Below are 15,818 nucleotides of genomic sequence, written 5' to 3'. Positions count from 1 at the left end.
TCACATTATTTCTGTTTTTAAATACGACATTCTCTTCATTTATGACTGTCTCTTAAACAGTTAACATTGCTTTCCTATCAAATGTTATGACAGTCTTTGATCAGCATCATGGATTTGTGGATATAAACCATTTGCCATCAGATTCCCAGAATATTCTTTTTTCAGCAGTTGCGCCCCTAGTTCCAGTAATGGGAATGAGCATTTATGATGAGATATTGTGTGTAATTGTGCACAGATAGAGGTATTGTCTGACGCCTAAAAGACTCTTTGGCAAGGCAGAGTTGCAGCTTGCACTTGACTTGTTAAAACATTCCTGACCTCTTTTGGCAATCTATGTGAAAGCCATAAATATGAATGTCAAATCTCTTTCAAGATTGATGAACACAACAGATTTGAAATAATGGGGAAATGTTTTGACAGGCTAACTGGCAAGTTAAATCTCACAAGTGACACATTGCCCACAATGAGCTCATTAGACAACTTTCTTTGCTTCCTTTTTATTAGCCTGTACACCTCTAAGATGCACTCTAAGATGCACTCTAAAAAGAAATTCAGGGGAACATTTACTACCACATAATTAAATGCTTGGTTGCAAGATATGTATTATTATTTATTCATTTAGATAAACCTTATAAGTTTCAGACATCATTTTGATTATGCTGACATCATAATGTTGTTAATTATGTCAGCTTATTTTTGTGTGTAATTTAGACTCAGGAAAATCTAATTGGAGCAACTTAAGTTTTCTGAAGAGTTGTCAATTTAAAAGCTTGTGATGACAATTAGGATAATTACATCTACAAAACCTTTTACATAACATGGAAAAACTTGTTGGAGCAGCTTAATTTTTATGAGTAGTCGACATAAAAACTTGTGAAATGCTAAGTAAGTGGAAAGTAAAAATATATTTGATTATAAAGGAAAATCTAATTCCTCTGACTTGAAGTAGTTTGTTGGTTGAACTTAATTTCATCAGAAGCTGTCAACTTACTATTGTGTGTAATCTGTACCCAAGAAAATCTAATTGGAGCAACTTCATTTTATGAATATTGTCATCCTAAAAAGAAAAACATTAAAAAAAAAAAAAAAAAACTTAAAGTGCATAACTCTTACAAAATACTTTTAAATAACATGGAAAAACTATTTGAAGCAGCTTACTTTTTATGAGTAATCAACTTAAAAACTGAAATGCTGTCATAATCCATAAGGACTGATGCAAACTGTTGCATTTAAGTTTTTTGTTGAGCCAAAACATCTGTTTTTCTGAGAAGTAATTCAGGGGAACATTTACAATTAATTAAATGCTTGGAGTTAAATATTCTTATTTACTGTTGCAGACATTATTTTGATGAGTTGTGTTTACATAATAGTGTTGGTAATTATGTCAACTTAATATATGTAGAAATTAAACTCAAGAAAATCTAATTGGAACAGCTTAATTATTTTAGATGGTTGTCAACTTAAAATCTTGTGTTTATAGTCATGGCATTATGGGAGCCAAAACATTTGTCTTTAGACTAAGATCATTATATTAATCAGTAATCATTACTAGAACATAAGCCTTGAAACTGAGCCTGTGCAGACAAATAAAAAGACAAAGAGCAGAGGGTGAAGTAAGACAGGCAGCCAGGCAGGGAGTCAGTCTCTAAATATAATAATCATTAAATAGTGGCTCAGGCCCATTAAACATAGCGGTAAGCAGCGGGGTGTGAGGAGCAGCCAGGTCCAGAGCGCAATACTGTTTACACTACAAATGCGGTTGAGTTACACCATGTACAGTAAAATGGGCCCGACTGCCAGTAACTCTAGTCACTTACCAACAAAAGCATCATTTCCTGAAAGCTCCTCCCTCCTCCCTCCCTCTGCTCCCCACCTCTCCCCTCCCCTCCCCTGTTCTGTGCTCTCACTCACTCTCCAACCACCTTTTTGAGCTCTGAGGAACTAGTCCACAATCACTATGACTAAGCCCTCTATGCAAATACCTCACTGTCCTGGCGAAGAAGCAGGAAGCATGTTTTAGACTTGTCTCTGTTTGTGAGAGAAACAAGAGTTTGTATGTGTGGGCTCATTGGCCAGAGCGTACCTGCTGCGGTAGAGGCAGATGTGTGTGTTGAACGAGAGAGGAACTGTGAAAGGGCTAGTGACAGTCCACTGTTGGGTGGGAGTGCACCAGCTGTAGGGTTGAATACCAACACTTTGATCAACACATGGAAGAGGCTGTCGCATTCAGGGATTCAAGGTGAAACAGGAGTGTATGTCTGTGTGTGTTTTATCCCCCCATACTGCAGCGTTTGGACCCATGTCTCTCATGCAGATCTGGACTAAATTGTATTCACAGCTGGGACGGCCGCTTCCCAAGGTACTGGTACTGTTTGCTTCTTTTTTGTATATTTTACACTCACTCAAGTCTGTTGTTTTAAACGACTTGTTGTTTGTTGAAAGCTATTTTATTTTTCATGTAATGTGTGAAGAGTTTTTATTGTCCTTATCAGGAACTTCTAGATAAGCAAGCACGTTGTTTCCCACATATGGCTATGTTTTTTATTTTAACTTCCTTGAATGAATTTTTAAAGTACTTCCGTATAATTACAACATTACACTTCTGTCTATTCTGTGTCTGCAGCTTGGAATTTGTTTATTATGAAACTAGCATATTAAAAGTTATAGAAAGTAGTGGAAGCTGACAGATTTTAACTGTGTGAAAACCACTTAAAAAGTTCTGAAATTACCAATTATCATTGAAAGCTGGTTTCCTGTAAAAGGACTGGGCCATATGCTAGTGTGAGGGCATTTTCTATAGAAATCTCCTTTGGCTTTTGTTTTAGAGTAGGGCTAGGCTTAATTCGTATAGGGCCAGGCAAGATATCTATATTTTATCAATATGGTGCAAAGAGACTAAATATTTTCCTAGATTTTAGATATCGTTAGATCATGATATGGCATATTGTCTTTTCCTGGTTCTAAAAAGCTTTATTACAGTAAAGTGATGTAAAAAGTGATGTAATAAACTGATCTAGCTGTTTTATTATTTTCTTATGTTTTGTGTTAAGATTTTGCAAAAGCACCAGTAGTCATCCCTACAATATTGCCACAATATCAATAAATATCCAGATCGGGGTATTTGGTCAAATTTGATTTTGTCCATATTGCTCAGCCCTAAATTCTATTACAAAAATAAATAATAAATAATAACCTGCTAGTAACAATAACTCATGTGTTGTTTATTGAAGGAGAAAAATGCCAAAGAACGTTCCCTCAGTTTAGGATTTGGGCTCACTGTCAAAAGCTGGCCTGCAAGTCAGGATGTGAATTTTCTTTTCTGGCACTGGCAGGCCAGAGTTGCCAGTCAGTCACACGGTGTGTGTTTTAGGCTCTCATTCCCAGCCAGGAACTATGACAAATGATTGTCTGCCTCACTCCTTGCTGTCTTCCAGTAAGTGCTAGAACCTGATATCTTCTCAGGCTAAATAGCACTCTTGTCTGTTTTCTGGATGGCTATTGAATATGCTCTTTGTTGTACTGCACTGTAAATAGAATTGCATTGTTTTTCTAATTTATCATTAATTAGACTACACAGTGTTGGTGGAAATGTCACTCATATTAGTCCAATGATTTTTTTGGCGCAAGACTTGGTGAACCGTCTTCCAATGAATTTCTGGTTATGTTGATTGACTAATCTGACGACATCAGCATTTCTTCACTGACAGAAATGTGACAAATTACACAATCGGTGGTTTCAAGTAGTCTCTGCTTTAAACAACAATGTTTTTGTATTATTTTCTGTGAAATTAATAGATGAACATTAGCTCATACTATTTATGATCCTGTTGCCTGGGCCCATTTGCTTTTTTTAGTTTCTCTTTGGCAAGCTAACTAAGGTATCTCTGTCCACAGCATCTGTAGTTAATACCTACTATGTAAATATCATTATTAGTGTGTGCTGAAGGAATGGAGTGATAAACCACAATAAAATTCCTGACCGTTAGTATTATCATTTCAGATTTTAATTGTCATTACTGTTCAGCATCAACCAAAGTTAGCGGTAGTCTTTGACATTGCAAAGGTAATGATGTCATCTCAATTAAATGATGCCGGTGTGCATATCAGTACTTTTTGAATATTTTCAATACATTTTAACAAAACCACAATAATGCTGATAATGACGACCATTTTTGTCACTAAAATTGTGCTATAAAAAATTCATTCTGTTTCATCTCTGGTGTACTACTCATCTTATGTCACAAAATCTAAAAATAAAAACAAAATACTTAGGGTCACATATGAACATTGAATATAAACATGTTTTTTGATCATTGCTCCTGTTTAGAGATACTTTCTGAATGTGCTTCTAATCTAAGTGAAGGCAAAGAAAATTCACAGTCCTCCTTCCATGCAAAAATTTCTTCCAAAGTTTATCTGAAGCTAATCTGAGGCTTCAACAGACTAAGTTAGTGCGTTTCTCTCAAATCCACATGCTTTTAGTGCAAAATTCCTAAGTAGTTTTATAAAACAGAATTGGAAAAATTGTGAACCTGTCCTCTAAGGCCAGGGGTGCAGCAGGGCAGCATCTTGGTGGGCACATGTTGTCAGTTTCCTGGTATTGCGTGAAACCTCAAGCATGACCTAGGCTGCAGCTTACGGGAAGTGAATAAACAATGAAGGTGAGGATGAGTGAGAGCATGGGGGGTGGACTGATGATGAGTAGTGGAGAGAATGCTGAGTGTTGCAAAGACAAATTAAATGTTGCTGCCTTGTTTATCTCACATGGCATCTTAACCCTTTTGTGATGTGTCCACAACATTGAAACCGAACTCAAAAGCATTGCGTCAAGTGAGTCACGCATCAGTGGCAATTAAAACTGCAACAGTTGTATAACTCAATGTGCAACAGGATTATTTTCTAGCTAATGATTACTGGCCAATCCTAAATCTTGTAGGATACAAGGTGTGGTAAATCTGGCAGGTCTAACAGTATAAACTAAAACAGGACAGCCGCTGCGGAGGAAGAAAATGTTAGAGTACAGGTGTCACGAATCATCTAGTTGTACTGTTAACAAGTGATCTCAGCTTGTTTGCGTCAGTGGCCAACTGTAGTCATGGCAAAATGGGAAACTTCCACTTAGCAGTCCTTTTTAATTCTTTATTGCTGACCTTTTTTTCCTTTAAAATTTCAAAACATAATCAGCTGATTGTTTTTCAAAATTCTAAACTTAAGTCAAACTGTGTCACCAACAAGAACTATTAAGCCACATTTTTAAACTTGAAAAATAACAGTGATAATAATAATAATAATTATAATAATAATAATGCTTCACTAAATTCACGTGCAAACCACTTTGGCATTTTCCCACTAGAAACATGTAACTACAGCCTCCAAAATAGTCTTAAAGGTGAATCAACTCTTTGATGAATCTTTGATACAGTCTCAAATCACTCAAAATTTGGGAAGCTTTGTAGAGGTGGGATTTCCTGCAGGGTTGCTGTATTGGATTAAGAGTGGAATACCAGCTTTTCTGTTTAGAGTTTCTCCTTGAGCCTGCATGCAGAGCGCTTCGGCTTCATCCCAAAGTCCAAAGACATGCAGGTTTCATGGCTCTAGAATTTGCCTGTAAGTGTGAATGTGATTGTCTGTGTATGTGTGTAGCCCTGTGACATACTGATGACCTGTCTATCACGTACCCGCCTCTCACTCAACTGATTCATTTATGACAAGGACCTGAAATATTGAAAGTGAATCCTTTTTCCTATTGAAAAAATCATTGCATATCATATACTTCTATTTTTTCTGCCCTTGTTCCTGCCTGTCTCTAAACTGTTGGCTGTCAAATAAAGGTAAAAATGCTTTGATGAATAAATAAATAGATCAAGATTCAGTACGTCTATAGTGTACATGAAAGGCAGTCATAGAAGTGCTCATTAATTTTTTTTTTAAAAGAAGTCAAGACTAAATTTTACTGTCTTGGTAAGATTATATACTACTCATACACATTCCCTTTCTTACCCAAAGTCTGAAAACATTTGGTAAATATATGATTTTGGTGGTTCTCTCAACCTGAGATCGTTTTCAGGATATTCAAGATAAAAACTTTTTTAAGTTTGTCTGTCAGCCAACAGTTGAAATAGTCAGCGTGCCTATGGTTGTAAAAGAGTATATTTCCCTTCCAAGTAAGTAGTTGATTCTTGGCTGAGAATCAAGATAGCAACTTACAGGTATCAAGCCCACTATCACACCACCCTGAGTCACAGCGTGATGATGGTCTGCTGACCACAGGTGTGTGAAAGTGTGGGCGTGTGACACGCACAAGACAAAAGAGGTGGCAGGTTTTTAAGGTAATACGAGAACCTGTGAATATACACCACAGATGTTTGATTTCATACAACTGCAAAGTTTTGTGTCATCTAGTACTGGTTACCCACGTAGAGAAAATAGAAATAGGATATAGATAAAGTCTCATTTCTTGTCTCATTTCTTGTAACTTGTCATATATTGAGAGCTAAGGCCAGCAAAAGTACTTCAAAGTACTTTCAATACCATGTGTTTAAAATGACACAATACTAATATTCAATAGTATCAAAAGTGCCAAAGCTATTAAAAAAAATCATGAATCATAAAAGTGCTCATCCAAGACTTCAGTTTAATCCAGTCTTTATTGTCTGCCTGAATTCTGACAGTGTTTAGTGTCGTACTTTTTTTTTCTTAGGGCCTTTTTCTTTATACCATGGTATCAAGTATTGTTTTGTTTGTTTTTTTTAATACTACTATTGTTTCAAAGTTCAAATTCCCGGTATCATGACAATTCTCATGAGAACCTTCACTTTGAACTTTGTTTAGGCTGTGCTGTGTAATACAAATTTACTCATGTATATCAACATGAAAATAAGTACTCAAAATTCTTAAAGGCCTCTCTTAGAAACATCTGTTTCTGTTTTCATCCTCTGAAGATAATGTAATCTTCTTAACTGTGCATCAGATTGTTTTATTCAGAATTTGAGAATATCTTCAGCCATTCTCTTGGCAGTGTGCTCTAGGGGCTGTTACAAATGACATTGTTTGCCCCTGTTGCAAGTGTTGTGTGGTATGTTGAAATTTCTGCATGACTGAGACGTCATCTTGCGTCAGCACCTCCCCTCACATCCACTTTTCTCAGCACTGAGGATGCAGGCTCACACATGCATTAGTTTTTCTCACACATAAACACAATTCACAAACGCATGGCTTGAGAGCGTGTGAGTCACTTTTCGTGTGTTTTGTTTCTTAATATTTTCGTAATTTCACAAGAAACCTGCCAGAAGCCCACCACATTTTTTGGAATGCGTGTCTGTCTTTTTTTCTACAACTCTAACTATCATTTCAAGATGTAGTTCTCAACTATTGAGACATGCCTCAGGGAGTGCCAAGTCATCCTCATGGCAAATTTCCGTGGGTGACGTCCTCTTGGCACTACCCCAGATATGTAGCAGATAATGTCAATTTCACTGCTTCTCTCTTTTTCTGGCTCTTTCCTCATGTCATTTTCTGATTTTCTCAACCTCTGCTAGAATTGTTTGCTGGCAGACCTTGTGTATCATAGAGCCTTGTTACCCCTGTAAGTTTTCTAGTAGTCAGCTCAGTGTTAGCTTCAGCCTCTCCTACACAGAAAACACGACTAGAAGAACAGTTCTTTGAAGCTGCTCTGTCATTTGGCTGCTAGCTGGGACACTTGACATGGCATCCTTTTATTTTCCAGAACATATGAAAACACTGGAAAATTCCAGGAGGCTTGTAAGCAGCGAGTTGTCCCTGGCTCGCTTTACCCAGACTTGGCACAACATGAAGGTTTGCCTGTCAGGAGGTTGCTGGACCGAGTCTGCCTTTTCGATTGGCCTAGGGTAGTCGGTCGCGGATAGGCTGTCTTTGGGCTAGACAAGGATGGCAAAAATCATTTTCTTTTGACCCTGCATCTATACAAATGTACATACAATAAAATGTGATCATCTGTCTTATTATTTCTCACCCTGTGCCCTCAAAATAACATTTGGAAATTTGTTTTCAGCACAGTTGCCAAGGAGAATCAACTTGAGTGTCAGAAACGTAATTTAACTAGAAAAATTATTAGCTTAAATATTATTGTATGATGCGTTTTAACATCAGTTTTGGCTTGGTGGGTGTCTAAAGTGGAGCTCTCTGTGGTCAGTGGAATAGTTTAATCTGTGGTGAGCAGTTATAAAGACTTAGTCATCTGTGAAGGAATATGTGTTTAAATGTATTTTTGGCTGATGGTTGTCAGACTAAAGGGTCTTATAGACCAAAACAAAATGTAAAACTTTATATGTGTGCTCATAAAAGTACAATTCCTTATTCACAAATTGGAATAGATTCTTTCAGTATGTTTTTTTCTGTCCACCCCCGCCTTACGGCTTGTGCCCAGAGAAAAAAAATTATGTAAAGATGACACAGCATAGCCATTGTATCACACTTGATACTATATATTTTAAAAGAAGGAAAATATTAATAACAGTTGTCAAGGTATAAAACCAATGATCTGTTGGTTGTTACAAATCAAGACATGATAGCTTAACAATGGCATAGCTGTCAGTGGGGGAAAAAAGGTTAAATCGATAAATCAAATAAAATTGTGACCTTAAAATATAAAGTTAAACTGAATCATAGATTGGGAGAATCGTGACACCTGTTGTCATGTCTAGAAAGAATCCCCAGACCTCATGATCTTGTTGTTGTTTTTGTCCCTAAACCCACCCAGATCTTAACACAGCACTGTCATATTATAAAATAATTCATAAAACAGTGTGCAAAAGAAAGAAACAACACATACAAATTTCACGAGAGTTTTGTAAATATTGAATTCCCTTCTAGACGAAACCCACAAATTAGCTCCTCAATCGAAGCTCTGTTCAGTTTAATACTGAATTTAAAAGAGGTCTAGCTGCCACCATCCTTCTCAATAGCAAGTCAATCACAGAGCTGGTTTGTCAGAAAGTCGGTGTCTGCTTCAAGTCTGTGAAAAGGTCAAGGAAGAGGAAAAGCTTAGAGATGTCCTATTAAAGTCACAGCTCAACTGATATTTCAGGGATGTACAACATGCAGACAGCTTGGCATAACATAATGCAGACAGAAAGAGTGACACCAGTGGTGGCTTTTCAGTTCCTGGCCCCAGACCCGCCACATGAAAAGACATGCGCACGCACACACACACAGAGGTACACACACTGGCCATCAATCAGGCTCTGTTGACTCCATGGACAAGGTCAACAGCTGACCCCAGATGGGAGAGCCTGGAGTGGGGGTTGTTTTAGTCAGCTGATCATGAGGGTGGGGTAGGTGATTTAATAACCATCCGTCCCACCAGCCCAACCACACACAAGCCACAGATACAACTGTAGCAGTGTTTCTTCTTGGCTCACCGACCTAGTTGTGCTATCTTACACTGTCATTTTGCACTACCAACATTAGAAACAAGAGCCGTGGCATTTTATTAGCATTTTTAGCCCTCAGATTCCTGATTGTGATTTGACTCACACCGCCAACTTGCCGCACATACCTACTACTATTGTTACAGCAAGATATTTAGACTGAGGAAGGATTTACAGCTGTACAGAATAATAAAGAGAGGCTTGAAGGACCCAGTGGGTAAAATGTCACCTCAGTTAGCATACACAACACTGGGGTCCGGGGACCAATAGGGGTTCTTTAGAGGGTTTTAGGGAAATTTGGAACAAGAAGGGAAGAAATAGTGTCAGCTGTGTTGATTGATTGTAATTTATACTTATGGTTGTTTGATCATTGAAGACTTTATTATCTTCAAACCTAAAAAAAAAAATACTCAGGGTCTTTGGTCTGATGTGTATCTGTTGTGGGGGACCTTGACATGGAAAGGTTTGGGAACTCCTGTGCTAGTGAACAGTAGCAGGCATAAATTGATGTGTAGATTTTGTGACATTTGGTGCATGATGGTGTTTGTAATATAATGTGAGTCCTCCTTTATCAGTGTGACAGTGATAATATCTCCTGAAAAACATGTTGAGCCACTTGCACCTTAACGTCAGTGAAAAGTAAGTAGAGTTGCAACTAAAGATATTTCACAATTTATCAATTAATCGTTTAGTCTAAAATCACAATTTCCCAGAGCTTAAAGCAGCATCTTCTGATTGCTTGTTTTGTCCAACCAACAGTTGATACTCAAAGACTCCTTACATTTACAAGCCTACACCACTGGAAAAATTACTGACACAATTAATTGAGGATGATTAAGTTAAATAGATCCTCTTCCTGTTGCACAATTCTGTGGGAAAACAAAACTAGGATAGGTGGCAGAGATGGGATGGGAAGCATGGGGGTGGGGTTAAAAAGTGGGAGAGAATTAGCAAGAGATGACAGAAATGTATGGGTGAGATGGTAGGGTCATTTGAGGCGTGTGTTTGTGTACATATGTGGGTGTGTGGGGTAAGTGGGCGGCCAGGCTGACTTGTTTCCTGGCCTTGGAAAAGCAGCCAAGCTGGCAGTGTGTAGGTGGGGAAAGCCCTGGGCCTGCCTGCCTGCCTGCCTGCCTGCCTGGGGCCTCAGCCTGGCCTTGTGCTGAGGCAGGTTATTGAGTTTAACAGGATGTGGCCCAGGACTATATACTGTAGTTCTTACCTGAAGTTTGCTTTTTGATTGTAGGGGTACATTTTATCCTCTCATATGAAATAATAACATAAACAAAAGGGAAACTTAGGTTGTTTTGAGAAATAGTCAACCATTAGCTTGGTCATGAAAATCAAAAATAACTTGGGGTCTTAAAAGGTGGGAAATCCTTTAGGAATCAAATCCTTGTTGTTACAACAATGGCACCATGTCAACTGTTGTCAACATTATCAACATGACAAAAAAAAAGTGGTGAGAAGTAGCATCTGGTATCACCATGTGTGTTACAGGAGGCATGTGGCTGTTCTTCCGAACAACACTGGGAATAACAGTGATAAGAGCTACAATACATATGATTTGGGCATAGAAAAAGGGTTAAAAAAAATCTATTAACCAACAAAACTGAGTCACATCCTAGTCGAGTTTAGACAACCATCATTAATTTGATTTGAGAGGCTGTGACTGTAACAGTGGAGCTTATCTGGAAACACAAGCTGCCTCTACTGGACTTATTCTTTTAAGGACATGTGGTTAAGAAAGATTCTTATCTGAAATTCTTTAAACATATTGTAATCCAAGTGGTACACACCTATCATTGATAGGATTTCTGATTAGAAACCATTTTTCCTTTAATAGAAAGGACCAACATTTACAGACAAAGATGTGAATTATTGTTTAAAAAGTTATACAAAAGATAGGGCTGTGCAACTTCCTTGTATGGTAGCTCCTGAGCTTATCGTAGGGGCTGTGTCGTAACCAGTGTCACTGTCATCATTATATCAGGAACAAGTGTTCCTCACTCGTCCACAGGCAACTGTTGACGTTGTACGAGCAGCACAGATAAATGTGTTTTCACCGTTGCTATAACTGCTGCTGTTTATTTTTGCCTGAATCATGGATTCACTGGGATTTTTTGTAAGGATGATGGTATTGTTGTGTGATACTGTGTCAGATTACTCATCAAACTTTAAATTCATCAGTTGTAATGCACAATGAACCCATTCCAGCTGTTTGTGGGCAGTTTGTGCCTAGAACTGTATTTTTCCATTTCTGATTGATAACCACCACCTTCAACCATAACCATCAAGTAGCTCAACAGCTCTGTAGGCGTCTTGTGAACTAAAGAGGCTTGTTGCTGACGATTTTCACTGCTGTGTGCCTTCATTAATCATCGCCAGGCAGGCAGACAACTGTCATTATCCTTACACTCAAATGCAATTTACTGCCTCTGTGGACACATTGCGTGATGTAGACAGTACAAGCATATGTGTGTTAAGTCTCTACATAGAGCCTTTCACAGTAAGTCCATAGAGTGCTTCAGAAATGAGACCAATATATCGGTCGACCAGTATTAATGGCCCGATATGTGCCTATCACAGCTATATTGGTCTATATTGGTATCAGCATGTATGTTGTCCAATATGCATATGATATATATGTTAGGATTTTTTTTTTAACAAAACATAATGCAGATTGATTTCTATTTGTTAGCTTTGTATGCAGCTTTTTATGTATATTAGATAGTTGTTCTTAATTTAGGGTGTATATACATACACATATCTCTGTTGCTGTTTTTTCTTTTTAATTTATAGTTCTTAAAAAATACCAATTAAAGTTTCATCATCCTGATATCATTTTTGACATTAAGGTTTATTGTTGAGTTGTAAAATATCCTGCCTCCATTACATGGCTTTGTTACAAGTGTTAAGTACTGTTGAGGGATCATCGCAAAAATGTGTGTTTATGTATATATTGTATAATCTGTATGTTATATTCTGTATAAAGAACATCAGCTGTTATATTGATATTGAAATTCTTTACTCCCTAATATTTGCATTGCCCCCCAAAATCCAGTTCTAGTCCTAAAACCTCGTAACAAGTTAGCATATTAGCACTTCCCGTTCCTTCGTCTCAAAGTCAGTGGGTTTTTTTAATGTGCTTTCGGTTTGATGCCTTTAAAAAGGTGTGTGGTTACACTTGAAGTCCACCTCCATTTATGTTGTAAGCAACATAAAATGCTTTGCAAGAAGTAATAAATTGTGTCTGATGTCTTTTTTGCAAAACAAGTTCAAATACCTTGTTGAAATGGCTTATATACAGCTCTAGACCTTTCCTCATTTTGTATTCAAGGTTTCATGAATATATAACTTGTCCCCACCCTCTCCACACACCCCAGCCCCCACCCCCCTTTGAAAAAGCTGCACCTGGCTTCTTCTCTGTTTTGTTAGCTAATCACTGTAACTACAGTAGCTACATCCGGCTTCTCCTGTGATATGATAATGATATGTATAGTGCCACCCCCTCTATTAACGGGATTGGTCCCTTAGGTTTATGACGTCAGTTAACAAGCCTGAGTGAATCTGTTTTTTGAGACTGCCCTTGCTCACGGCAGTTTCAGATGTAATTTGAATGTTGTTGGGGACATTGAAAGCCATTACGCTGAACAGTAGTCATTTAGTGGTGACGTTGAAATCATGTGACTGTGGTGTAGCTTCTTTGTAGCCTAATGTCAGCTTTTTACTGCTTGTGATTGCATTTATGCTTCAAAAATCAAAAAGATGGGGCTCATTTATGAAGACTGCTGAACAAAATGTGTATGTATCATAAACTTTTGTTCATCGCAGAGTTTATTTTCTACACTAATCCCTTTGAAAAATCCCATTGACTTTTTGTGGAGGGAAACAGAGCAATGCTAACTTCCGGGTTGGCCTACAAAAATATGTCATTCCTGCAGCACTCTATTTGACTACAAGGTTGTTTAATCCAAGTAATAGACTAGTGGTCAATATTTGCGCATGGTTTTATCTTTACTGTGTGTGTTTTAAGGGGAGAATATATTGGGCCATTGATAGCAAAGGAGAAACTGACATGGAAGAGGAACATGTGAAAGGCGAACGAACAAGAGGGTGGACAAATGGGCTTTCACATGTTCCTCTGTGTACATGTACACACATACACACAAACACGTGTTTTTTTTTTCCTTACCTATCCCCAGAAATTACAATAGCTTTTAAGTAGATTTAATTCCCTGAAAGCAATTTTGAAAGAAACACTTGCACTCTGAGACACACGCACACATGCACACATACACACATACACATTAAGATATTTTTTATTTCACAGCAGAGAAAAACAGAGCCAGAGAGAAGGAGAGAGGCAGGATTAGTAGTTATATGGTTGTGTGGCTGTGTGCTGTGGAAGGAGCCAGATTATCATCAGAGCAGTTGGAATTCAAGCCTTATCTCAGCTTGGCAGGGCCCAGTCTCAGGAACAGTAGATGAACTAGCCCTGGGTACGGGCCTGCCGGGGGACAAACACTACTGCCTCTGTTACGCTCTGCTTAACAACTCGATTAGCATGGCACTGAGGTCGGCCATGTCTTGATTTGCACCACCAAACCTGCTGCAGTCTTCTGTGATCCCTCTGTACCAGGACTGATGGTCCCTTTTAATAACAACACTGCATCAGCACAGTGGATTCTGTTACATGAATTTACACGATGGGGAAAATCTAGAAGTCGCATGGTAATGTAACACAGAGCAATGACCCGCAGGTCTAAATCACATATTTGCAGAACAAATTGGTCTAGGGTTAGTTTCATCTTGAGCTTGAATTAATCCTTTGTGATGCAGCAACACACTGAAGTAATTAAAGAAGAAATCTGTAATATATTTACTGTAACTTATCATAAAAATGACTGATAAGCCATCAAATTGAGGAAGCATGCTATGTTGAAATACTGGCTTAAGCAACAACACTACAGCTGTGTTGTCTTCCTTTGAAATTCTATTCCGTGTGGGAGTAGCTGTTTTAGTTTTAGTTTCACTTCTGTTTGTGAGTCCTTAGAAGTCATTAATAATCTTAGTAAAGTAAATGTTTATAAATTATAATTACAATTAAATTGAGAAAAATATTAATGTAGTCCGGCAGTCAGTGATACAGGCAGTCAAACTCCTGAGTGTGTACTTTTAGAGCAGTGAGCTTTTGTTTTCAGGATAATGTGCTTAGCTTTACATTGACAGACAAAGTGTAGGACTCATTCTCACTTATTAGTGTCAAACTGGAATGCTTCGCTCGTCTTTTGCTTCTGCATTGTGTCTACAGCTTACCTGAGCTTCCTCAAGTCTGGGGAGGAGGGGACGGGTGAAACAACCCACTTCAACGATAGATTGTATATGAAATAATATTTAATTGATTAATATTTAATATACCCTGTATGGCTCCAGCTCGTTATTTGGACTTCAGTGCTCATTTTTGGAAGTGCAATTGTTATATATTTTTCCTTAAAGCTGTGTTTTCATTTCAAATCAGATAAAGTTGTTTTGTTTTGTTTTGTTTTTTTCATTTTTAAAAATCAAATCTTAAGATGTTTGTAACACAACTCTTCTACAAAATCTTTTCATCAAATGTTGTGATTTACTCTGCTGCAAGAAAAAAAAAACAATACTGATTTTTTTCCATGGTGAAATACATGTGTCTGTGTGCTTATCTGTGTGTTTCCACAATTCGCTTCTGTGGAATTATGCCTCTGGTGACACAGTGTCCCTTTTCCGAGCCTTGTTGTTTACTCATCTATCCTCAGTAAGACGTTCCAAGAAAGGCGGGGGGAGACAAGGGGTGAGACAGTGTAGGATGGCACAGAAAGACAAACAGGTGAGAGGATAGACAAAGAAAATGAAGAAAGGAAACAAGGTAGTAACTGACAGATTATGTGTTAGGGAGTGGTAGTAATACTTTACACGGACCCTCTCTGCTTCTACCATTCTGTCACCTCAGAAAGGGCTGTTGCTCCGCTGGGCAGACCCTGCTTTCAGAGCTCATGCCCGATCTTGTCCCTAGGAAGCACACACTCACAGACATACACACAGAGAAAAGAAAGTAAAAGGTAGAATGGGAGAGACAATGAGAAAGGCATAATCATAGAGCTCCCAGCAAACAGTGATAAGCTGAGTGCTCTACCCTGGAAAAAAATTTTCTGTCCAACATACAAACGGCTACATGTTACGCTTAGCGAGTTGTTTCTCTAACGTCAGATGGCAAAAATATGCATGTGTCTGTGTCTGCCTGCTGTTTAGTGTTTACCACCCTCACTAGGCCCCATTCCCACATGATGTAGTCATATTAGCACTAAGAGCTCTATGTCTTGTCTTCTCACGGCGTGAAACTTTTTCAGCTGAACTGTGAGTAAACAGGCAGCT

The 15,818-nt window shown here is 38.1% G+C and overlaps 1 protein-coding gene across 4 annotated transcripts in view; it reads left to right on the top strand.

The window, feature by feature from the left end:
- Positions 1-15,818, top strand: part of sbno2b (strawberry notch homolog 2b) — a 79,838-nt gene that overhangs the window by 35,306 nt on the left and 28,714 nt on the right. The window contains exon 1 of one of the 4 annotated variants that reach the window (XM_084722873.1): positions 1,946-2,359. The exons of the other annotated variants lie outside the window; for them this stretch is intronic. Coding sequence (XP_084578999.1) covers positions 2,255-2,359 — 105 coding nt within the window. The 5' untranslated portion in view covers positions 1,946-2,254. Of the gene's footprint in view, positions 1-1,945; positions 2,360-15,818 lie in introns of those variants that run through there. 4 annotated transcript variants of the gene reach the window in all.

This window comes from Lutjanus erythropterus, chromosome 7 (genome assembly GCF_056507025.1).
Source record: "Lutjanus erythropterus isolate fLutEry1 chromosome 7, fLutEry1.hap2, whole genome shotgun sequence".
Taxonomy (NCBI): Eukaryota; Metazoa; Chordata; class Actinopteri; order Lutjaniformes; family Lutjanidae; genus Lutjanus; species Lutjanus erythropterus.
The sequence above is the reverse complement of the archived record's forward strand: the minus strand, read 5'-3'. Positions and strand labels throughout refer to the sequence as shown.